The 26,354-nt window shown below is 43.8% G+C and overlaps 1 protein-coding gene across 1 annotated transcript in view; it reads left to right on the top strand.

The window, feature by feature from the left end:
- Window positions 1–10,507, top strand: part of LOC111969534 (E3 ubiquitin-protein ligase PDZRN3-B-like) — a 131,466-nt gene extending 120,959 nt beyond the window's left edge. Inside the window, 5 exon segments of the mRNA XM_023995718.2 lie at window positions 3,995–4,146; window positions 4,451–4,513; window positions 4,620–4,721; window positions 4,869–4,985; window positions 5,323–10,507. Of these exon segments, the coding sequence (XP_023851486.1) occupies window positions 3,995–4,146; window positions 4,451–4,513; window positions 4,620–4,721; window positions 4,869–4,985; window positions 5,323–6,873 (1,985 nt within the window). The 3' untranslated portion in view covers window positions 6,874–10,507.
- Window positions 10,508–26,354: the final 15,847 nt, after the last annotated feature.

The raw sequence follows: 26,354 nt of genomic DNA, 5'->3' as shown, positions 1-26,354 counted from the left end.
AACTGGAACCTCCATGAAAAGCTAGCCAGATAACTAGCTACTAGCTAGTAGTCACTGTTAGCCATGGCTAGTGGTCTTCACCTTTAGTTCGGACACCAGCTAGCTTTAGCTCGGTCAATACCTGCCAGTCTGCACAGCGCGATATCAACCCAGAGCATATCGGACTGCTTTTCTCCACCACATCACCGGATTCCTGCCGCAAGCTCCCGGCCATTACACCGGATCATCGGAGCTAGCTAGCTGCAACCCAGTGGCTACTGCTGGCTAACACCTCTGTTCTGAAGCAAGAACCAGTTAGCCTTGAGCTAGCCTCGTGCTAGGACCATCTCCCGGCTAGCCGAAGAGGTATACCCGCTAATTCGTGGGCTACGATACCTCTTTTGCCAATTGGCCTGGACCCTTTATTGCCGACACGGAGCCCCACCGATCCATCATGACTGGTCTGCCAACGTAATCGTCCGATGTGGTTTCAACAGGCTTTTCCATTGCAATTTCGCTGAAGACCCATCTGCTAGCCCCAGCCGCTAGCTTTCTGAATGCCGTGCTTCCCGCTTTCCAAGCATAGTAGCGACTACCGAACAGCTCCCTGACTCACCGATTTCTGCTCATTGAACCCTATGATCACTCGGCTACACATGCCTCTCTCTAATGTCAATATGCCTTGTCTTCTGCTGTTTCTGTTAATTATTATTGTTTTATTTCACTGTAGAGTCCCCAGCCCCACCCAACATGCCTTAGATAGATCTTTTGTCACACACCCCACACATGGGGAGACCTCATCTGGCTTAACTGGTGTCTCCAGAGATGCAAGCTCTCTCATCGTCACTCAATGCCTAGGTTTGTATGTTATGAAGAGTGGTCAGATGAATTGCAATTAATTGCAAAGTCCCTCTTTGCCATGGAAATGAACTGAATCCCCKAAAAACATTTCCACTGCATTTCAGCCCTGCCACAAAAGGACCAGCTGACATCATGTCAGTGATTCTCTCGTTAACACAGGTGTGAGTGTTGATGAGGACAAGGCTGGAGATCCCTCTGTCATGCTGATTCAGTTCGAATAACAGACTGGAAGCTTCAAAAGGAGGGTGGTGCTTGGAATCATTGTTCTTCCTCTGTCATCCATGGTTACCTGCAAGGAAACACGTGCCGTCATCATTGCTTTGCACAAAAAGGGCTTCACAAGCAAGGATATTGCTGCCAGTAAGATTGCACCTAAATCAACCATTTATCGGATCATCAAGAACTTCGAGGAGAGCGGTTCAATTGTTTTGAAGAAGGCTTCAGGGCACCCAAAAAAGTCCAGCAAGCGCCAGGACCGTCTCCTAAAGTTGATTCAGCTGCGGGATCGAGGCACCACCAGTACAGAGCTTGCTCAGGAATGGCAGCAGGCAGGTGTGAGTGCATCTGCACGCACAGTGAGGCAAAGACTTTTGGAGGATGGTCTGGTGTCAAGAAGGGCAGCAAAGAAGCCACTTCTCTCCAGGAAAAACATCAGGGACAGACTGATATTCTGCAAAAGGTACAGGGATTGGACTGCTGAGGACTGGGGTAAAGTCATTTTCTCTGATGAATCCCCTTTCCGATTGTTTGGGGCATCCGGAAAAACGCTTGTCTGGAGAAGACAAGGTGAGCGCTACCATCAGTCCTGTGTCATGCCAACAGTAAAGCATCCTGAGACCATTCATGTGTGGGGTTGCTTCTCAGCCAAGGGAGTGGGCTCACTCACAATTTTGCCTAAGAACACAGCCATGAATAAAGAATGGTACCAACACATCCTCCGAGAGCAACTTCTCCCAACCATCCAGGAACAGTTTGCTGACTAACAATGCCTTTTCCAGCATGATGGAGCACCTTGACATAAGGCAAACGTGATAACTAAGTGGCTCGGGGAACAAAACATTGATACTTTGGGTCCATGGCAAGGAAACTCCCCAGACCTTAATCCCATTGAGAACTTGTGGTCAATCCTCAAGAGGCGGGTGGACAAACAAAAACCCACAAACTCCAAGCATTGATTATGCAAGAATGGGCTGCCATCAGTCAGGATGTGGCCTAGATGTTAATTGACAGCATGCCAGGGCGAATTGCAGAGGTCTTGAAAAAGAAGGGTCAACACTGCAAATATTGACCCTTTGCATCAACTTCATGTAATTGTCAATAAAAGCCTTTGACACTTATGAAATGCTTGTAATTATACTTCAGTATTCCATAGTAACATCTGACAAAAATATATAAAGACAGTGTAGCAGCAAACTTTGTGGAAATTAATATTTGTGTCATTCTCAAAACTTTTGGCCACGACTGTACACAGCCCATCTGTAAATAGTACACCCAACTACCTCATCCCCATATTGTCATTCATTTTTTTTCTCTTACTGCACCCCAGTATCTTTACTTGCACATCATCATCTGCACATCTATCACTCCAGTGTTAATGCTAAATTGTAATTATTTTGCCACAATGGCCTATTTTTTGCCATATCTCCCTAATCTTACTACATTTGCACACACTGTACATTGATTTTTCTGTTGTGTTATTGACTTAACGTTTGCTTATCCCATGTAACTCTGTATTGTTGTTTTTGTCGCACTGCTTTGCTTTATCTTGGCCAGGTCGTAGTTGTAAATGAGAACTTGTTCTCAACTGGCCTACCTGGTTAAATAAAGGTTAAATAAAATAAAACAATTAAAAATAACTAATGCCCATTCTCCCAATATATCACTGTTATTGATGACCTGTGCCCATTCTAGTCCCGTAACGACACTTGAGTATGTAGGCCAGACAGGAATCGAGTGACTTGTTTGCTCCAGAGTAAAGCAGATGTGAAATGGTGACATCATTACTTATTTTGTGACAATGCCTAATGTTTCTTTGCATTGGAGGGGGGCACTCAAAGAGGCTTATGCACTGAGGAGAATTACTGTAGATGGCACTGATAATAGGAACCAGAGTGATTTACAATGGTGGGATGAAGACTCCAAGGTCTCAGGATGCTCCTCCTCTGACCCCTGAAMGACCCTGCTTCCCGTTCTCTCCCCGCCAGTATAGTACATTAATAACCTATCACTAACATGAAGCCAGAGAGCAGAGAGAGAGGTGAAGTTCATGCTGTCCAAGCCAAGGACAGATGCACAGRAGACAGACCTGCTCTAACCCTGTCATAGACCCAAAGTCTATCTGGTGAAGCATTCCAGCTCAGAGCCACTGATCTCAATGCTGTGGACAATGCCAAAGGATCCAGTGGACTACCTCTGTTGGCCCTTAGTTTAGTCCATGGCTGATGTTCTCCCTGTCTTCCTTTCTACTGCAGTACTATAAGATGCGTCTGTTGATACTCTGAGTTGTTATGAAGGGTTTCTGTCTCAGTCCCCTCTGCCCTGGTATTTATAGATGCTTTCACTGGAATGCTGGTGCTAAAACATTTACATAATGATGTTATGCTACATTTAAACGGCTTAGGATGTAGTTCCACAACAGAGGTGTGAATGAGGTCTGGCCATCAGATCAGATGAAAGGTCATTTTAAAGGGATATTGTACTGTAACAGGAAAATAATACACTTTACTCTTTGTTTTTTGTGTTTATGGAAATCCTTCAATTGTTTTGTTTAAACCCTGTCTGAAACCACAGAGTATTCTGCGTGTTCTGTTTTGGAGATTAGCGGGGATTTCAATAGTCAGCTGCTGTGGTAGAGAACAGTTGCGTTGGCCGGTTAACCCTCTCTACACCCCTGACCCAGAGGCATAGGACAGCTAGTATCAGGGTCTGTATCTCACAGATTACAGGTGTTGACTAGTGACAAATGGGACACTGCTCAGCTGCAAACCAGTGGATCATCGTTCATCCTGTCACTGTCCCCAAGAGATACAGGGTATCGTCTTGAAGGAGCCATTATTGTGATGGATGGATCATTGTGTGTGCATGGACCTATGTTGAACTCAATATACTGCTGGGTGTATAAGAAAACAACAGCAACCATGGAACTCCACTCCACACATCGAGAGAGAGATCTGTGATTTAAWTTTTTTTGTTTTTGCCTTGTTGCAGGAAGTGGATTTGTACAGAACCAACATCCAGGACAAGCTTGGTTTGACTGTCTGCTACAGGACTGATGATGAGGACGAGACTGGGATCTATGTCAGTGAGGTATGTAGCACATCTGCAGCCATGGCCAGATACAGACATCATTAAAGAAAAGAGACAAGCCCTTTCCCCTTGGTGCCCCTCCCTGGCATACTGTTGTCACGGTTAGGATGTAAAGAAGAAGAAGGTTCTGGTTGGATAGAACTTCATGTATCATCTTATGGTCACTAAAGTAACAGACAGTACACCTCTGAATTAAGAATATCAAAACCTGCAGATAAGAACTGTATTTTCTTTATGCTGTGTCTTTCGTCTGTGACTGAAAGTCTGCTTGAAATGAAAACATGCTCTGCATCTATTTCTTTAGATTGACCCAAACAGCATCGCTGCAAAGGATGGCAGGATCAGAGAGGGAGATAGAATTATCCAGGTAAGGATGAACATTCTCAGTACTTACAAGGAACTTTATAATAATATATTGTGCATGACCATTTCGGAGCCCAACTCTGATTCCATTCCTCTACTTCTCTATTTAGATAAATGGAATTGAGATCCAGAACCGAGAGGATGCTGTGGCTTTGTTGACCAGTGAGGAGAATCAGAATGTATGCCTACTGGTAGCCAGACCAGAGATCCAGGTAATCTCACCACCCACCTCCTAGACCCTCTCTAGTACTAGGCATGTATAAACTCTATTAATTAGTCTGTTTCCTGAGTTGTACTGTAGCCTTAATTGGAAGAGACTAACATCCTCCTCCCTCTCCCTCCTGTCCCCTGTGTCCTAGCTGGATGAGGGTTGGATGGATGACGACAGGAATGACTTCCTGGATGACCTCCACATGGACATGCTGGAGCAGCAGCACCACCAGGCCATGCAGTTCACCGCCAGCATGCTGCAGCAGGTACGGTACAGCAGCCAGCATAGAGCCCCTCCGCACTGTAGACACACACAGTACACACAGCGTGAGTCAACAAGATGGCTCGATCAATCATAGATTCACATATGCTCACCTGCATGTTGCTGAAGATCAGCCAATTCCATACAGGGTAACATATGCTCAGTTGCCATAATGGCCCACAGTACTCTACCTACTGAAATGTAGTAGCAGTGATGTGGGTAGGTTCACATAGTCAATGATAAGTACAGAGAAAACTAATAATGTGGGCCATTATGGGGCCAAACTAATAATGTGTGTTAAAAGGTGATTAAATTATTTATCCTATTGTCTGGTGTTGCAGAAGAAGCATGAGGAGGATGGTGGAACAACGGACACAGCCACCCTGTTGTCCAACCACCACGAGAAGGACAGTGGGGTTGGCCGCACCGACGAGAGCACGCGCACCGACGAGAGCACGCGCAACGACGAAAGCTCGGAGCAGGAGAACCTGGGGGATGACCAGACTACAGCCTCCAACACACTGGGCAGCTGCAGCCGCAGGAAGCTGACCTACAGCCAGGACACCCTGGGCAGCACTGACCTGCCTTTCAGTAGTGAGTCCTTCATCTCTGCAGACTACGACCATGCTGACTTCCTGGGTATCCCCGCCGATGAYTGTGAGCGCTTCCGAGAGCTCCTGGAGTTGAAGTGCCAGGTGAGGAGCGTGGGGGGCCCCCATGGCCTGTACTGCCAGAGTGCCAGGGCCGGAAGGGCCGAAGAGGGGGTGGACAAGGAGCTGGAGCTGCTGAACGAGGAGCTGCACAGCATTGAGCTTGAGTGCCTCAACATCGTCCGGGCCCACAAGATGCAGCAGCTAAGGGAGCAGTATCGCGAGGCGTGGATGCTGCACAACAGCGGCTTCCGCAACTACAACACCAGCATCGATGCGCGCCGCCACGAGCTCTCCGATATTAACGAGCTGCCCGAGAAGTCGGACAAGGACAGCTCCAGCGCCTACAACACTGGAGAGAGCTGTCGCAGCACCCCCCTCACCCTGGAGCTGTCCCCAGACAACTCCCTCCGAAGGGGGGAAGAGATCCAGGGCGAGGCCGGGGCCTACAGCAGTGCAGGGCTCAACAACAGGATCCTCAAGCCCCTGCTGTCTCCTGTCCAAGAGGCTGATGGCCCCAGCAGAATCAGGCCCTCCTCCTCTAAGGAGTCTGAGTTTAGCCTGCAGGCGGAGGAGAAGGAACGTAAGCTGGGAGAGTCTACTCACAAGCTGGCCCAGCCCCGCTCCCCGTACAAACATGCCCACATCCCGGCCCATGCCCAGCACTACCAGAGCTACATGCAGCTGATCCAGCAGAAGTCTGCCGTGGAGTACGCCCAGAGCCAAATGAGCCTGGTCAGTCTGGTCAGCCAAGGTGACCCTGTGACCCCCAGAGACATGCTGGAGCCCAAGAAGGAGTGGAAGGTGAAGATCCGCAGTGATGGCACACGCTACATCACCAAGAGGCCCATCAGGGACAAGCTGCTGAAGGAGCGCGCCCTGCGTATCCGCGAGGAGCGCAGCGGCATGACCACAGACGACGACGCCTTCAGCGAGCTGAAGATCGGGCGGTACTGGAGCAAAGAGGAGAGGAAGCAGCACGCGGTGCGCGCCAAGGAGCAGAAGCAGCGCCGCGAGTTCATGAAGCAGAGCCGCGCTGACTGCCTGAAGGAACAGGCCAGCCTGGATGACGACAAGAAGGAGCCCAATATCATTGAGCTGAGCCACAAAAAGATGATGAAAAAGAGGAACAAGAAAATCTTTGACAATTGGATGACTATCCAGGAACTTTTAACCCACGGTGCTAAGTCGCCTGACGGCACGCGAGTGTACAACTCCCTCCTGTCTGTCACCACAGTGTAGGAGGCAGACAGGCCAGGCCTGGGGTGTAATGTACTGTAAATAGGACACTACCGATTGGGGTAGAGATTTCTGCCTCGTTCAATGTGGCAACATTTTGTAAATATAAAACAGGTAAAGCCTTTCTGAAGGACCTTTTGGCCCCTGTGGGCGGTTGAGAGACACTTTACAAAGTGTTCCATGGATGGACTTTGAAGATGATTATTGATAGGATAAGGATGATATAAGACTGTTTTCAAATGCTTTCAATAACTTTCCCACTGGGCACATTTCCCACTGGGCATTTTGGTTCAACGTAATTTCATTGAAATGACGTTGACTCAACCAGTGTTTGCCCAGTGAGTTTCTACCTTTGTTCTGTGTCAAGACCGTTTGTCATAAGTAAAGAGCAGCCAACATTTACATATTTTTTTGTTTTATTACAATTTTAACAAGTATCTCTTATCAGTATTTTACTGTTATACACTATACAGTGCCTTCGGAAAGTATTCAGACCTCTTGACATTTTGTTACGTTACAGCCTTATTCTAAAATGTATTAAATATTTTTTCCCCTCATCAATCTACACCCCATAATGACACAGCAAAAAAAGGTGTTTAGAAATGTTTGCTAATTTATCAAATAAAAAAAACAGAAATATGACATTTACATAAGTATTCAGACCCTTTACTCAGTACTTTGTTGAAGCACCTTTGGGAGCAATTACAGCCTCGAGTCTTCTTGGATATGATGCTACAAGTTTGGCACACCTGTATTTGGGGAGTGCTTCCCATTCTTCTCTGCAGATCCTCTCAAGCTCTGTCAGGTTAGATGGGGAGCGTTGCTGCACATCTATTTTAAGGTCTCTCCAGAGATGTTCGATTGGGTTCAAGTCCGGGCTCTGGCTGGGCCACTCAAGGACATTCAGAGACTTGTCCCGAAGCTACTCCTGCATTGTCCTGGCTGTGTGCTTAGGGTCATTGTTCTGTTGGAAGGTGAACCATCGCCCCAGTCTGAGGTCCTGAATGCTCTGGAGAAGGTTTTCATCAAGGATCTCTCTGTACTTTGCTCCGTTCAGCTTTGCCTCAATCCTGACTAGTCTCCCAGTCCCTGAAAAACATCCCCACACTATGATGCTGCCACCACCATGCTTCACCGTAGAGATGGTGCCAGGTTTCCTCCAGATGTGATGCTTGGCATTCAGGCCAAAGAGTTCAATCTTGGTTTCATCAGACCAGAGAATCTTGTTTCTRGTGGTCTGAGAGTCTTTATGTGCCTTTTGGCAAACTCCAAGCGGGCTGTCATGTGCCTTTTACTGAGGAGTGGCTTCCGTCTGGCCACTCTAGCACAAAGGCCTGATTGGTGGAGTGCTGCAGATATGGTTGTCCTTCTGGAAGGTTCTCCCATCTCCACAGGGGAACTCTGGAGCTCTGTCAGTGACCATTGGGTTCTTGGTCACCTCCCTGACCAAGGCCCTTCTCCCCCGATTGCTTAGTTTGCCTAGGCAGCCAGCTCTAGGAAGAGTCTTGGTCGTTCCAAACTTCTTCCATTTAAGAATTATGGAGGCCACGGTTTTCTTGGGGACCTTCAATGCTGCAGAAATGTTTTGATACCCTTCCCCAGATCTGTGCCTCAACACAATCCTGTCTTGGAGCTCTAGGGACAGTTCCTTCGACCTCATGGCTTGGTTTTTGTCTGACATGCACTGTCAACTGTGGGACCTTATATAGACAGGTGTGTGCCTTTCCAAATCATGTCAATTCAATTGAATTTACCACAGGTATACTTCAATCAAGTTGTACAAACGTCAATGGAAACAGGATGCACCTGAGCTCAATTTTGAGACTTATAGCAAAGTGTCTGAATACTTATGTAAATAAGGTATTTATGTTTTTTTCGCTTTGTCATTATGGGGTATTCTGTGTAGATTGCTGAGGATTATATATTTTTTWAATCAATTTTAGAATAAGGCTGTAACGTAACAAAATGTGGAAAAAGTCAAGGCGTCTGAATACTTTCCGAAGTCACTGTGTATGCAAAAGTATGGGGACACCCTTTCAAATGAGTGGATTCGGCTATATCAGCCACACCCGTTGCTGATAGGTGTATAAAATTGAGCACACGGACATGCCATCTCTATAGACAAACATTGGCAGGACAATGGCCCATACTGAAGAGCTCAGTGACTTTCAATGTGGCACAGTCATAGGATGCCACCTTTCCAACAAGCCAGTTTATCAKATTTCTGCCCTGCTTGAGCTGCCCCGGTCAACTGTAAGTGCTGTGATAATGAAGTGGAAACGTCTAGGAGCAACAACGGCTCAGCCGTGAAGTGGAAGGCCACACAAGCTCACGGAACGGTACCGCCGAGTGCTGAAGCGCGTGGCGCGCAAAAATCGTCTGTCCACGGTTGTAACACTCACTACCAAATTCCAAACTGCCTCTGGAAGCAACGTCAGCACAATAACTGTTCGTCGGGAGCTTCATTAAATGGGTTTCCATGGCCGTGCAGCCCCACACAAGCCTAAGATCACCATGTGCAATGATAAGTGTCAGCTGGAGTGATGTAAAGCTCGTCGCCATTGGACTCTGGAGCAGTGGAAACACGTTCTCTGGAGTGATGAATCATGCTTCTCCATCTGGCAGTCCAACGGACAAATCTGCGATTGTCGGATGCCAGGAGAACGCTACCTGCCCCAATGCATAGTGCCAACTGTAAAGTTTGGTGGAGGAGGAATATTGGTCTGGGGCTGTTTTTCATGGTTTGAACTAGGCCCCTTAGTTCCAGTGAAGGGAAATCTTAACACAACAGCATATTTTGACATTCTATATGATTCTGTGCTTCCAACTTGGTGGCAACAGTTTGGGGAAGGCCTTTTCCTGTTTCAGCATGACAATGCCCCCGTGCACAAAGCGAGGTCCATAAAGAAATGGTTTGTCGAGATCGGTGTGGAAGAACTTGACTGACCTGCACAGAGCCCTGACCTCAACCCAATCGAACACCTTTGGGAGGAATTGGAACGCTGACTGCGAGCCTGGCCTAATCGCCCAACATCAGTGCCCGACCTAACTAATGCTCTTATGGCTGAATGGAAGCAAGTCCCCGCAGCAATGTTCCAACATCTAGTGGAAAGCCTTCCCAGAAGAGTGGATGCTGTTATTACAGCAACTCCATATTAATGCCCAAGATTTTGGAATGAGATGTTCGTCAAGCAGGTGTCCACATACTTTTGGGAATGTAGTGTACATAACTTCTGCTTATTGAAATAAATACATAAATATTTAGCTTCAAGGTCAGCACATAATCCGCAAAATACTTTTGTAAATGTAACTCAACCTCAGTTTTTTTTTTTTTTACAAAACACTTTTTAGTTATTGAAGATCTCAATGGGTGCTGTTTTTAAAAAGTTATACAACCAGTGGGTATCATCTGTTACATATTCTACCTTCAAGAAGTGATATTGTGTATGTATCAGGATAGAGGTAAACTGTCACGCATTTTTTTTAAATCAATCTTTCTGTGTTATTGTTGAAGCACATTGTAGTCGCCTTACCTTCGTAGGACTCCAAATGACACAGCTTAACAAATCCTTACTTAGCCACCCAATTTGATGTCTTGTAAAATGAGAGAAATAATAAATTATTGTTTTATATTTGATGAGCTTTCAAACACTGGTGTGGGATTGTTAATTGACCTACTGAGTCAGTGTGGGTAGATGGCAGGTGAGTAAAGGAGAGAACAACTCATATACAGCATCAGCCTGCTGTAGAAGCTCTGAAGATGCCTTAGTACATGTCTAATGTGCTATGGGAAATGTTATCCTACATTCAAAATTCAGGATTTCAATACAAAATGAAATATTTGATGGAGTATTAGCGAACATACAATAGCCTGACAATTCATGGCATTGTTCTTTTCAGCTACTGACTATAATCTCAGCTGAGMTCCATAATAAGGCTAAACTCCCTCACCATCCCAGACAGATGAGGGCCATTCGTTTGAACAGAGGAGGAAGGATACTGAGTAGGGTCTCAATTTGGTTATTTATTTTTTAACCTTTATTTGACTAGGCAAGTCAGTTAAGAACAAATTCTTATGTACAATGAGAGCCTAGGAACAGTGGGTTAACTGCCTTGTTCAGGGGCAGAACGACAGATTTTTACCTTGTCAGCTCGGGGATTCAATGTAGCAACCTTTCGGTTACTGGCCTAACGCTCTAACCACTAGGCTACCTGCCGAATGAGTAAGAATTGCAAAGAACTATAAGGACTTTTTTATTTATTCCCGTTTTCATACTTTTCCTCAGTTTAAATACAGCTAAACTATTGGCCAAAAGGCAATGTTGTCCTGCCACTGCACTGCTGTTATGCCCCCAGTCTAACAACACCCTATTACTAATAATAGTCATGGTGTGGATTGAACCTGCCGTCGGAGATGCCCTGCACTTGTCCACAGACTGCTGAGCAGATTCAGAGGAAGAGATGATATTTGATTTGAAAGAATTGTACTACAGTCCTTATCTGCTTATAGGGATACAAGCCAACTCATCCCGTCTTGAAATGTCATTAACCAATATCGGCAAGGGGGATTTGTCCGTGTTACTGAATCACCATTGTCTAGGGGGGCATAAAGTCTGAGGAATCATAGCTGAGTGGTGTCCACACTTGACTGACCACTCCACCCAGGAGCCACTGACTGACCCACCCTGACCCCCATCTACCCCACACTTCTCCCCCACAGACTGACCGTTCCACCCAGGGGCCAGTGACTGACTCACCCTGACCCCTATCTCCCCCACACTTCTCCCCCACACTTCTCCACTACACTTCTCACACACAATCCTCACAGAAAGAACCCAACTCCCAGAGAAGTTAACAGAGTCTCTTGAGTTACCGCTGTCAATTAGAAAACAGAACAGAGGCGTATGAAATGTGTCAGTGCATGGATGATATACAACTTTACAATAATACATCTGTCTATCAGAGATTATTTGGTCTGTAAAATACCTTTGACTGTCACAGACCAGTGATAGATTAGGATACTGGAGAAATATTCTATGTTGATACAGACACTAAATTCAAGCCTGTGGACACTGATCTGACTCTGTGTGCTTGTCTATCCATGTCTCCATGAGCCTTATTGTCACACTGTCTTGGATGTTTGAGTGCATCTCAGTGCGCCACGGGTTGGTGTCTATGTCCCAGACTGCATCACTTAAGGGGGATGATTATGATGATAAGAGTAGCCCAGGGAGCAGGCTCAGGCACTTCCTCTATGTCAACTGGAATGTAATGGATTGCTCCTCCTTAAGCCTCAGAGAGCCCAAGCTCTATGATTTATGTCTGGGTACAAGGCTGTGTACACACTCCTTTAATGGGAGATAACAATTTGGCATGCAAGGCAAACAAAAAGCTCTTACAATCAATTCTGGGCCGTCCCCTCTTGGTGCAGGGAGATTATTCCATCACACACTTGGCTTTGTTGCCCCTGTGTTTTTATGGGTTTTTTTCTTCAGAATGAGTGAAAGTGTTCCGTTATTCATTCGTTGGTTGTCCTCCCCTGTTTGAGCTGGAGAACTGCTTGCTCTGTTCCGTTTAAATGGCAGCGAAGAGAAAGGCTGACATTCCAATGTAATCATCCATTAAGTGATAAGGCTGGTGCTCTATTGCCTGGCTGGCTGGTGGTGCTGCTGAGGCTGCTGTTTAAATTCTTCAGGGTGAGAGGAATGGTCTTACTGAAACAACGGCAGTTAGACCAGAGCAAACATACTGGAGTTTCTGGGGGCCTTTTTGGTCTGACTATTTATTTACMTACTGCAGGTGGATATAAGACTATGAAAATGCTATGGCCATTTTCTTAATTCCTTCCCAGGTGGGCATTTGAGTGACCCACATTATGTGAAAGGACAACTACTAACTAAAGGATGGGTGTGTTTTGTTATGTGGTTTTATATTGAGTATGATATCCCTCTATTTATCTGAACAGTCTAAATTAGACAAATATTTGATAAATAAAAACGGAAATCGTAACACAATAAAAACAATAATGAGGCTTTATGGGACTACCAGTACCAAGTCAATGTGCAGGGGTACGAGGTAGTTGAGGTAATTGAGATAATACAGTTAACACAATAAAAACAATAATGAGGCTTTATGGGACTACCAGTACCAAGTCAATGTGCAGGGGTACGAGGTAGTTGAGGTAATTGAGATAATACAGTTGTGTGTGTGTGTGTGTGTGTGTGTGTGTGTGTGTGTGTGTGTGTGTGTGTGTGTGTGTGTGTTGTGTTGAATAATAATGTTCAAGAAGTGCACAGTTTATAAACTCAGCAAAAAGAAAGGCCATCTCACTGTCAACTGTTATTTTCAGCAAACTTAACATATTTGTATGAACATAACAACATTCAACAACTGAGACATAAACTAACAAGTTCCACAGACATGTGATTAACAGAAATTAATAATGTGTCCCTGAACAAGGGGGGGGGGTCAAAATCAAAAGTAACAGTCAGTATCTGGTGTGGCCACCAGCTGCATTAAGTACTGCAGTGCATCTCCTCCTCATGGACTGCACCAGACTTGCCAGTTCTTGATGCGAGATGTAACCCCACTCATCCACCAAGGCACCTGCAAGTTCCCGGACATTTCTGGGGGGAATGGCCCTAGCCCTCACCCTCCGATCCAACAGGTCCCAGATGTGCTCAATGGGATTGAGATCCGGGCTCTTTACTGGCCATGGCGAAACACTGACATTCCTGTCTTGCAGGAAATCACGCACAGAACGAGCAGTATGGCTGGTGGCATTGTCATGCTGGAGGGTCATGTCAGGATGAGCCTGCAGGAAGGGTACCACATGAGGGAGGAGGATGTCTTCCCTGTAACGCACAGCGTTGAGATTGTCTGCAATGACAACAAGCTCAGTCCGATGATGCTGTGACACACGCCCCCCAGACCATGACGGACCCTCCACCTCCAAATGATCCCGCTCCAGAGTACAGGCCTCGTGTAAACTCATTTCTTCGACGATAAACGCGAATCAGACTATCACCCCTGGTGAGACAAAACCGCAACTTGTCAGTGAAGAGCACTTTTTACCAGTCCTGTCTGGTCAGCGACGGTGGATTTGTGCCCATAGGCACCTGTACCTGTCCCGCAGGTGTGATGTTCGGATGTACCGATCCTGTGCAGGTGTTGTTACACGTGGTCTGCCACTGCAAAGACGATCAGCTGTCCGTCCTGTCTCCTGTAACGCTGTCTTAGGCATCTCACAGTACGGACATTGCAATTTATTGCCCTGGCCACATCTGCAGTCCTCATGCCCCCTCGCAGCATGCCTAAGGCACATTCACGCAGATGAGCAGGGACACTGGGCATCTTTCTTTTGGTGTTTTTCAGAGTCAGTAGAAAGGCCTCTTTTGGTGTCCTAGTTTTCATACTGTGACCTTAATTGCCTACCTCTGTAAGCTGTTAGTGTCTTAACGACTTCCACAGGTGCAGGTTTCAATTGAACAAGCATGGGAAACAGTGTTTAAACCCTTTACAATGAAGATCTGTGAAGTTATTTGGATCTTTACGAATTATCTTTGAAAGACAGGGTCCTGAAAAAGGGACGWTTCTTTTTTTGCTGAGTTTAGGTGCTGTTTATTTCACTTTATCTGAGTTGAGTTCCTTTGCTGAAACAATGTGACCTAAATTAATTGCATATTTTGCAGTTGGTGCTGGCCTTCGGGGGAAGCACAGGGATTGGTAGTAAGCAAAAAGAAACAAGAATTTAGCAGGTGGAGAAAAGCGTATTAGCTGATCCCGAGTGTTGGATTAAAAACAACAAGCTGCTTGATACATGCTGCAAGGAATGCTGTCTGACCCACTTTTTTGTTATTTACATCACAACACAAAGGTGCTGTAACTAACTGCAAAGCTGATCAGGGAGACGCATAAATATTCACACCCTATCACTGGCAGGCCTACCTTGTCCATCTAGAAACATTTTCTGTAGTGAAAAATATTTAGCAGTAAAGCCATTTCATTTTCTTTGAAATTATATTACTATGCATTCATTATTGATGTACTTTCAGGTGTAGTATTTTCACCTCAAATCAAATTTTATTTCAAATCAAAATCTAAATTTGTCACATGCACCAAATACAACAAGTGTAGACCTTGCCGTGAAATGCTTACTTACAAGCCCTTAACCAACACTGCAGTTCAATAAATAGAGTTAATAAAATATTTACCAAAAAATGAAAGTTAAAAAATGTACTCAAAAAGTAACACAATAAAATTACATATCAATAACGATGCTATATACGGGGGGCTACCGGTACCAAGTCAATGTGCGGGGGTACAGGTTAGCCGAGGTAATTTGTAAAGTCACTATGCATACAGTAGATAATTGACCATGACCTTGGCTTAATCACGTGTTAGTAAACAGTGAAAACAATCCCTGGAATTAGTGGGATTGCCTGTATGTCTGCGGTGTTGACAGGTAAGGATTTACTATGTCTTAAAGGACCCTTCATTTACCCTGGCWTTATGATATCAAATATCCTGAGTAATATCTGAGAGGCCTTGTGCACACTGGAGAGTCCACATCAGAAGGGAGATGAWGGGTTACATATGCTGCATATTTTTAATAATAACACTTTCCGTATCCTATTTCCATGTGAATCAGACATTCATTCCTTTTTACATAGACAATGTCTGCCAAAAATAAAAGCCCCCAAGCTAAAGAGCCTTCCAATTATAGGGAGCTCTATACTAGGGATTGTTAGTATGTAGTAAGACACCAATTATGTTCCATTTCCATTTCTATGAATGTTTTAAAGGAACCGAATCAATAAATACTGTCTCGAGTACATTTTTCTTCATCCAACCTTGTTCAATCATGCAAAATGGCCAGAATCAGAGCCTGTCCATTTGAAGTGCTGGGAACGATTTCCAACTGCCATTTCCAAAGGTGAGTTAGTCTTTATCATTTCACACAGACGTGGCTGATAACAAGATGTATACTGTTGATTGGCCACCTTCCTTCAATCACTAGACAAACATTATTCACTGAAACTGCACACAGTATTTACAAATGTATTACTTTTTCATTTGGTGATTTTGCTATTACACTTAATGTAATGAGTATTCTTTTTATCTGGCAAAAACATAGGCCTACTATCACTATAAATATTATCCTCGACAATGAGGATAGAGGACATACAATACCTAAATGCATCACATACATAAAATGAATAATAAAACTTGAACCCTGATAAGCTTTATCACAAACAAAAGGTGGAGCGACAGGAGACACGACCAAGATTAATGACCTAAAATAATATGAGGAAGGGCCTTGTACTTTTACAAGATTAGATGGAAATGTGTACAAGCCTCCACCATATATTAATGAGTGGTTGGCTGTTGAAAGGTTCTATAATTCAATCTCAAACGGCACAGCCCACTGTCCATCAGATGATATCAATGACTTATTGTATGTTGGCATTTCAATAAACGTAAAAAGCATTGTTTATGGATAAGTCAGGTGTGCCAATATCAGAATGTACGTTTTCAGTCATTCAATGGTGTAGCCCAGACATCTTTCATTTATGATGACGTGTCTCATGTAATGGAGCAAAGCATAAACTAAATAATTACATGATGAAGAGAAGCATATTATTTAGGTCAAAGGATGCCCCCACCCATCCAGGTATTGTGGTGGAAAACAAAGTTACAGTATATGGTCATATTTCAAACAGTATCACCACCTCCACAGAGTTGTGACAATAACTTTTGGCACTTCCCAATGACAATGCCTTGAATAAGTATAGTTTTTCAACAACTTCACAATGCCTGTTGAGAATATCTCATTTCATTTATTTCAACCAATTCTGGTTGCTGAGCCTAGAAGACATACAGCCCTCCATTGAGCATGACAGCAAAGACAGGATTCAAATGTTAATCCAAGAGTCCACCCATGGGGTGATATGCTTCCGCAGCATGAATCCTGTCTTTGCTGTCATGCTCAATGGAGGACTCTGTCACTGGCTTTGTGCTTGATCATTTCGTGRTCCTTGCCATGGTCACACTATAAAGGAGAGATTTATCCAGATAGACAAGTGGTAATGCAGCGTATCAATAACTTCAAATTCCTCAGACACCAAACCCCCATGAAAATAGGGACAAATTTGCTCCCATTAAAATCTCCCTGCCATGGGCTAGGCAGTGAAATGTGAGGAATTTCCTCTGATCAACTTGAAGGAGCAAAGAATTCAAATCTCAGTGTGTGACAAGACTTCACCCAAACAGTGTTTTCAATAGTAAAATAAAATAGTAAAACGGTTAAGAAATATCAGAATGAGCAATGTCAGAGTCTGGAATATAAATATGTATATGATGGTGTGTATAGACAGTGTGGACAGTTTATATGAATAGAAAAGTAGTTACATAAGTTCAGGGCAGGGTAATGGGTGGAGGCAGGCTAGTGGTGACTATTTAACAGCTTTGATGCACCTGTACTGTCTCCGCCTTATAAATGGTAGCGGGGTGAACAGGCCACTGCTCGGGTGGCTGAGGTCCTTGATGATGTTCTTGGTAGTGGGGTGAAACCATGTTTGATACCATTCCGCTTATTCCGTCRAGCCGTTACCACGAGCCCATCCTCCACAATTAAGATGCCACCAACCCCCTCTCGTGTGATGTGCTCAGTGTGCAGTCAGGAGAAGCGTTATTTCCTGCCGTTGATTTAGGATACTACCAGCAACCCTAAATGTGACTCAAGATCGATTGTAGCAGTAAATGACCACTGCTCATTGTGCACATTCTTCTTGGAGGCATGTTTTCACAAGCAACAGTCCAATCAATGCATTGCATTTGTCAGTCTGTGTTTACAAGATATTTGTTCATCAAACTACTACCTATGTGATGAAGGACTAGAGTACGAGTGAAGACAATATGGCTACGTCACGGACAGATTTGGCTCAGATTTAGCTCCCAGTCACACTTGTACAGCCCAATGCCAAGATCAGCACGCCTCTTACAAAATGCCCATAAAAGCCCTGTAAGAAACAAGACCCTTCAGTTCCATTAGCTGGAGTGCCTGGATGAGAAGCACAGAGGGGCCAATGTGCAGACAATTAATGCTCTTCATTACACTGTTGTACTCCTATACAGCAACCTGGTGACAACCCTGGCAATGCTAGCCATCAAAATCAGCACAAAATAGAGCCACTGGTCTAAGATAAGTACTCACTCCTTGTTTTGTAACAGAGTGCTATGCCAGTGCAAGATCCAAACAGTTACCCTATGGTTGTACTCATACCTGCATCATACTTTCCACTGACTTACAGTTGGCTCCAGTGATGCAACTAGTGATGAAATTCCATCATGGTTGTAGCATGAACTGTYCAGACGTCATCAACATAAACCCTGTCTCCTTACTCCAAAGGAAGACATTCTATTATCTCASTACTGTTCTCTTCTTAGTCAGATCGTACATACAAAATATGACATTTTGACACCTAATTTATGTTGTAAAACGTGTTGCAACAAACATGATGACTAGGCAAACTCACAGATTATATAAAACAAAACAAGGAAAGACATGCTTGATTTAATTTGTGCTCATTTGCAAACAGCTGCAACACATTTTATGTAAGGTTAAAACTGACTCTTCCCACTCAGTAGTTTTATTATTTCTGGACACATTTTTTTTCAAATGAATTCTGGCGAGAGATACTTTGTCTCCATTTGCGTCATTCACCATACTTACAGGTTTTACCATCATCAATAGCCTCATAATGGGCCAGGGATTGGGGCCTGAAGTACTATAATTTCATGATCCTGTAATATCACCTCCTAGTACCAGGCACCGGGCGCTTTTACCATCTAACATAAACTTGGTAGAAAAAAGAGAATCACTCAAATGCAACATTCCATAATATGATGTGGGAGTGACCTGCAGTTAAATGCTTCTGGGACAAAGTTACATTTATTTTGAAGTGCATGAATGTAATTATTCAATGCATTGCATCTGCTATGTTATTTAACAATGATAGCTCATTGAATCTGTCAATCAATCAGAGATGATTACTACTGGCAGGCAGCACTGCTGCAAAAAAAGATGTTTGGTCTAAGATGGCAATCATCCCTCCCACTCTCTCCCAATTCACCAGTGAATATAGTTACTATTAGAAAGTATAACATTAGAATTATCAACAGCGAGAAGTAATGGTACTAGTCAAGGAACAATTGAGGCCTGGACAAATACACTTGACTCTGTAAAGAATAATCTCAGCTAAATCCCAACACATACAAATAAACAATTCATAAAGCCCAACACATACAGTACATACAAACTAAATATATGCTTTCAGGCCCACAGGGAAGGGATGGTATGGTGAGGGTTTCTCTGGAAGCTGGGAAGAGAGGGGGAGGGTGGATCTATGTCATTTTTGAGTATTACTGCCWGTCTGTGATCTGAACACCTCACAAAAAATAAATAAATAAAAGTTCAGCACAAAAATAAAATAAATGCCACAAAGTGGTGTGGGAGTTGATTTGGTGGGAGGAAAAGAGAATAGAAAGGAGATGAACTGGAACATGACTGGACATGCACGCACGCCAACACAGTCTGTTGAGACAAAACCCTGGGGCTTATCTTTAACTGCATAAATAACCGGGGCAGGGACTATTTTATTGCTTTTGTTGTTCATGAGGATTTTTTTTTGTTACGCAAGCCTGATTATTTCATAAACAATTAACCAATTTTATTACACTGCAGTGTCTAAGCTTGTTAGCATTCAGTTGAAACCAGTGTAAGCATTCAGGTGTGAATAATAAGTACCACGACTATAGAGAAGGCCAAGAAACTGGGGTTTAAGAGCAGTGCTCGGACATGCTCCCTCACCTGACTGTCCATATGGGAGAGCAGATGATAAGGAACGTGTCAAATAGACTAATGAMATGAAGGCTTTCCATTTAGTCAAGAGTCCTTTATAGCTGTGTATTTTTTCATACATTTACATGTGTAAAATACATTTGTGTAGTTTTACATACAATTCCTTATTTTACTGGTTCCTCTCTTTAATAGAGATGTGCAGACAGAGGAAAACTCAATGGAATTGTTCTACATCTCTCTCTGATGTCAGTCTGACAGGTAAGTGGCAGTTCAAATAACAGTTAGCTGAGAATGGCGCCCGCTTGGACTTACAGCCATGCAGTAAGCAGCACAAGGCAAACCTCAACACCCCAGGGCCTAAAGCTAGGACAACTTCCAGTCCTTTTTCCTCCGAATATTCGAAGACATTACACAGTATTCCTCAGTAGTCTCCTCTCCACTAGGTGGCTCTAATGGAGTCATAAAGTGTAGCATGTCTGGTGCTTCTTCCAATGTTGACCCTGGGCTTTCAGGTTCAGTATTCCAMCCGCTGGGTCGCAGGGCAACAGGAGAAAGACAAGCTCTTTTCTCACTCCTGTACTGTCTGGTCTACAAACAGAGTGGACAGCACCTGGCACCCACCCACTAGTAATGCTTGCCATTTGTCAGAGCAGTGCAGAATGTTTGAACTTGCTGTATGCCAGACTACAGAACTTGATATTGAAGGAAAGAGTGTGCAAAGCTGTCATCAAGGCAAAGGGTGGCTACTTTGAAGAATCTCAAATATAAAATATATTTCGATTTGTTTAACACTTTTTTTGGTTCTAATGATTCCATATGTGTATTCATAGTTTTGATGCCTTGACTACTATTCTAGAGTGTAGAAAATAACAAAATAGAAAAACCCTGAATGAATAGGTGCGTCCAAACTTTTGACCGTACTGTATATATATGATACTGTGTACGTGGGCAAAAAAAGTATTTAGTCAGCCACCAATTGTGCAAGTTCTCCCACTTAAAAAGATGAGAGAGGCCTGTAATTTTCATCATAGGTACACTTCAACTATGACAGAAAAATCACATTGTAGGATTTTTTTATAAATTTATTTGCAAATTATGGTGGAAAATAAGTATTTGGTCACCTACAAACAAGCAAGATTTCTGGCTCTCACAGACCTGTAACTTCTTCTTTAAGAGGCTCCTCTGTCCTCCACTCGTTACCTGTATTAATGGCACCTGTTTGAACTTGTTATCAGTATAAAAGACACCTGTCCACAACCTCAAACAGTCACACTCCAAACTCCACTATGGCCAAGACCAAAGAGCTGTCAAAGTACACCAGAAACAAAATTGTAGACCTGCACCAGGCTGGGAGACTGAATCTGCAATAGGTAAGCAGCTTGGTTTGAAGAAATCAACTGTGGGAGCAATTATTAGGATGGAAGACATACAAGACCACTGATAATCTCCCTCGATCTGGGGCTCCACGCAAGATCTCACCCCGTGGGGTCAAAATGATCACAAGAACGGTGAGCAAAAATCCCAGACCCACACGGGGGACTAGTGAATGACCTGCAGAGGCTGGGACCAAAGTAACAAGCCTACCATCAGCAAGGGCATTGAAGATGAAACGTGGCTGGGTCTTTCAGCATGACAATGATCCCAACACACGCGCCGGGCAACGAAGGAGTGGCTTCGTAAGAAGCATTTCAAGGTCCTGGAGTCTCCAGATCTCAACCCCATAGAAAATCTTTGGAGGGAGTTGAAAGTCCGTGTTGCCCAGCACAGCCCCAAAACATCACTGCTTAGAGGAGATCTGCATGGAGGAATGGGCCAAAATACCAGCAACAGTGTGTGTGAACCTTGTGAAGACTTACAGAAAACGTTTGACCTCTGTCATTGCCAACAAAGGGTATATAACAAAGTATTGAGATAAACTTTGTTATTGACCAAATACTTATTTTCTACCATAATTTGCAAATAAATTCATTAAAATCCTACAATGTGATTATCTGGATTTTTTTCTTTCTCCTTTTGTCTGTCATAGTTGAAGTGATGATGAAAGTTGAGTGATAGTTGAAGTGATAGTGATAGTTGAAGTGATGATGACCTATGATGAAAATTGCAGGCTCTCTCATCTTTTAAGTGGGAAAACTTGCACAATTGGTGGCTGACTAAATACTTTTTGCCCCACTGTATATATATATTGTTGTTGTTGTTGCAGGATGTAAAATATCATATGAAATGAATACAAAACCTCTGTAGCATCAATAAAAAAAATAAAAATAAAGTTTTTTGTTTGTTTTTTTTTATTATGCAATTTTCCTAACCAAATTACACACAATGGTGTACAGAATTCAAATCAAATTTATTTATATAGCCCTTCTTACATCAGCTGATATCTCAAAGTGCTGTACAGAAACCCAGCCTAAAACCCCAAACGGCAAGCAATGCAGGTGTAGAAGCACGGTGGCTAAGGAAAAACTCCCTAGAAAGGCCAAAACCTAGGAAGACCTAGAGAGGAACCAGGCTATGAGGGGTGGCCAGTCCTCTTCTGGCTGTGCCGGGTGGAGATTATAACAGAACATGGCCAAGATGTTCAAATGTTCATAAATGACCAGCATGGTCAAATAATAATAATCACAGTAGTTGTCGAGGGTGCAGCAAGTCAGCACCTCAGGAGTAAATGTCAGTTGGCTTTCATAGCCGATCCTTAAGAGTATCTCTACCGCTCCTGCGGTATCTAGAGAGTTGAAAACAGCAGGTCTGGGACAGGTAGCACGTCCGGTGAACAGGTCAGGGTTCCATAGCCGCAGGCAGAACAGTTGAAACTGGAGCAGCAGCAACGGCAGGTAGTCCTGAGGCATGATCCTAGGGCTAGGTCCTCCGAGAGAGAGAGAAGAAAGAGAGAAAGAGAGAATTAGAGAGAGCATACTTAAATTCACACAGGACACCGGATTAAGACAGGGAAGTACTCCAGATATAACAAACTGACCCTACGCCCCGACACGTAAACTACTGCAGCATAAATACTGGAGGCTGAGACAGGAGGTGCAGGAGACACTGTGGCCCCATCCGATGATCACCCCCGGACAGGGCCAAACAGGAAGGATATAACCCCACCCACTTTGCCAAAGCACAGCCCCCACACCACTAGCGGATATCTTCAACACCAACTTACCATCCTGAGACAAGGCCGAGTATAGCCCACAAAGATCTCCGCCACGGCACAACCCAAGGGGGGGCGCCAACCCAGACAGGAAGATCACGTCAGTGACTCAACCCACTCAAGTGACGCACCCCTCCTAGGGATGGCATGTATTGTTGGAGGTACTGGAGAATTGACATAGGTTACTATCAAATAGGTGACCTATGGATCAGATCAATTCACAGACATCTACAACACATTTAACATCATCCTAGTAATAGGCTCTAGCCTTTGCCTATARGAAAAGAAAATGATGCACATTCAGTGCATGACTTCATGTGGAGGAATTCACTGCATTGGATGCAGTAGCCCCAGGAGGTGGAGTGGTCCCTATGATGTGGYGGAGTGTGACAACATGGTGGGGAGAAATGTGTCACAGCTCCTATCAGCAGCTGCAGGCAGTATTGGGTCTGCGCCTTCATTTCAGGCCAGGACTATCAAGTTAAATCTGACTGGGAAACTAAACAGTACCCTCTATTGGATGGCACAGAGATTGTGCACCGGGACGCCTGACCCCGACAGAGGAACATGCCTACTGATAGTTCAGATGCTGCTACACTTAAAAGTCCAGACGCTGTGCCCTTCTGAACTTTCAAACCTCCCCCAGCACTTGACATGACCAACACACAGAACTAATTCACAGTATACTGTAGCTTTGGCCCCTGTGTTGTGATGTATAGATAATACATTATATGATATAGGGCAGTGTTTCCTGACTCTGGTCCTCCAGTGCCCCCAACAGTACACATTTTTATTGTAACCCTGGACAAGCATACCTGATTCAACTTGTAATCATCAAGCCCTCAATGAGCTGAATGAGGTGTTTGTCCAGGGCTACAACAACGTGTGTTGTTGGGGGTACTGGAGGACCAGGGTCTGTGTATTGTTGGGGGTACTGGAGGACCAGGGTCTGTGTATTGTTGGGGGTACTGGAGGACCAGGGTCGGTGTATTGTTGAGGGTACTGGAGGACCAGGGTCGGTGTATTGTTGGGGGTACTGGAGGACCAGGGTCGGTGTATTGTTGGGGGTACTGGAGGACCAGGTTCGGGAAACACAGATATAGGGAATTGTCTTCTATGAATAATGCAAGGTCAAAAAATGACTTGTGATTATTAAGCCATATTAGAAAGACACATAAAAGCCCTCATGATTTCTACCACCGACCAAGCMGCAGTTGAAGTCGGAAGTTTACATACACCTTAGCCAAATACATTTAAACTCAGTTTTTCACAATTCCTGACATTTAATCCTAGTAAAAATGACCTGTTTCAGGTCAGTTAGGATCACCACCTTATTTTAAGAATGTGAAATGTCAGAATAATAGTAGAGAGAATTATTTATTTCAGCTTTTATTTCTTTCATCACATTCCCAGTGGGTCAGATGTTAACATACACTCAATTTGTATTTGGTAGCATTGCCTTTAAATTGTTTAACTTGGGTCAAATGTTTCGGGTAGCCTTGTACAAGCTTCCCACAATAAGTTGGGGGAATTTTGGCCCATTCCTCCTGACAGAGCTGGTGTAACTGAGTCAGGTTTGTAGGCCTCCTTACTCGCACAAGCTTTTTCAGTTCTGCCCAGAAATGTTCTACAGGATTGAGGTCAGGGCTTTGTGATGGCCACTCCAATACCTTAACTTTGTTGTCCTTAAGCCATTTTCCCACAACTTTGGAAGTATACTTGGGGTCATTGTCCATTTGGAAGACCCATTTGCGACCAAGCTTTAACTTCCTGACTGATGTCTTGAGATGTATKATTTTCCTTCCTCATGATGCTGTCTATTTTGTGAAGTGTACCAGTCCCCCACAACATGATGCTCTTGAGACCAGAGGACATTTCTCCAAAAAGTGCGATCTTTGTCCCCATGTGCAGTTGCAAACCGTTGTCTGGCTTTTTTATTGTGGTTTTGGAGCAGTGGGTTCTTCCTTGCTGAGAGGCCTTTCAGGTTATGTCGATATAGGACTCGTTTTACTGTGGATATAGATATTTCTGTACCTGTTTCCTCCAGTATCTTCACAAGGTCCTTTACTGTTGTTCTGGGATTGATTTGCACTTTTCGCACCAAAGTACGTTKAWCTCTAGGYGACAGAACGCATCTCCTTCTTGAGCGGTATGACGGCTGCGTGATGCCATGGTGTTTATACTTGCGTACWATTMTTTGTACAGATGAACGTGGTACCTWTAYGCGTTTGGAAATTGCTCCCAAGAATGAACCAGACTTGTGGAGGTCTTGGCTGATTTTCTTTTGATTTTCCCATGATGTCAAGCAAAGAGGGTCTGAGTTTGAAGCTAGGCCTTGAAATACATCATCAGGTACACCTCCAATTGACAAAKATTATGTCAATTAGCATATCAGAAGCTTCTAAAGCCATTACATAATTTCCTGTAATTTTCCAAGCTGTTTTAAAGGCACAGTCAATTTAGTGTATGTAAACTTCTGACCCACTGGAATTGTGATAGTGAATTATAAGTGAAATAATCTGTCTGTAAACAATTGTTGGAAAAATTACTTGTGTCATGCTTAAAGTAGATGTCCTAACCGACTTGCCAAAACTATAGTTTGTTAACAAGACATTTGTGGAGTGGTTGAAAAACAAGTTGTAATGACTCCAACATAAGTGTATGTAGACTTCCGACTTCAACTGTACATTTGGGATTCATGGTACTGTGCAAGCAAACAATCAATCTACTAGTTCTAAAACAAAAGCTAGCATTACAGTAGAGAATCATGAACACTCGCAAACAATCACTGAGTTTTAATAAGCATCACCTGTTGTAATAAATTATAAGTAATATGGAAATTAGGCATGGCTCCTGATCCAAGGAACTCATAATTAAACTGTAAAGAGAAGTCAAAAGCAGTTAGCTTGATTGGTTATGCTAGGGGTGGGCAAACTATTTGGCGCGAGGGCCACATTGGGATTCGAAACTCAACAGAGGGCTGCACAGACTACATGTTTTGTCAAAATCTATTTGCGGACCAGAAAAGGGGCAGTTGTTTAAAAATATATAGGTCCATTATCATTTCTGTCTAGTTTTAGATGTTCAAGTGTGGCCTGGAGTGTTGTTTTTTCAACCCCAAATAATCATCCCCCTAAAACGTTTGTAGTAGTTTGCTCAACCTTGTGTTACGCACTGGAGCAAGCCAAAATTCTACTGAATTTAGATTCAGGGTTTGGTGTCTTGGGACAGAAGATTCAGGACATATGAAAGTAGGCTACTATAGACATACAGATCTGACATTGTGAAACAGCTGTGGAGATAGGCAACTCAGCTTCTTTCTCAGAAGGGCAATATTTTCCATTTTGGACTGTAGGAGAACACTTGGGGACTTATCCAATAAATCACAAATTGTGTGACGTAGATACTGAAGGGTTGTTGTCGACTGAAACAGTAAGGCTACAGTAAGGCTTTGTTTATGGAAATGGAGTTTTG

The sequence above is a fragment of the Salvelinus sp. IW2-2015 genome, linkage group LG1 (genome assembly GCF_002910315.2).
Source record: "Salvelinus sp. IW2-2015 linkage group LG1, ASM291031v2, whole genome shotgun sequence".
Classification (NCBI taxonomy): Eukaryota; Metazoa; Chordata; class Actinopteri; order Salmoniformes; family Salmonidae; genus Salvelinus; species Salvelinus sp. IW2-2015.
This window is presented reverse-complemented; position numbering and strand designations above follow the sequence as displayed.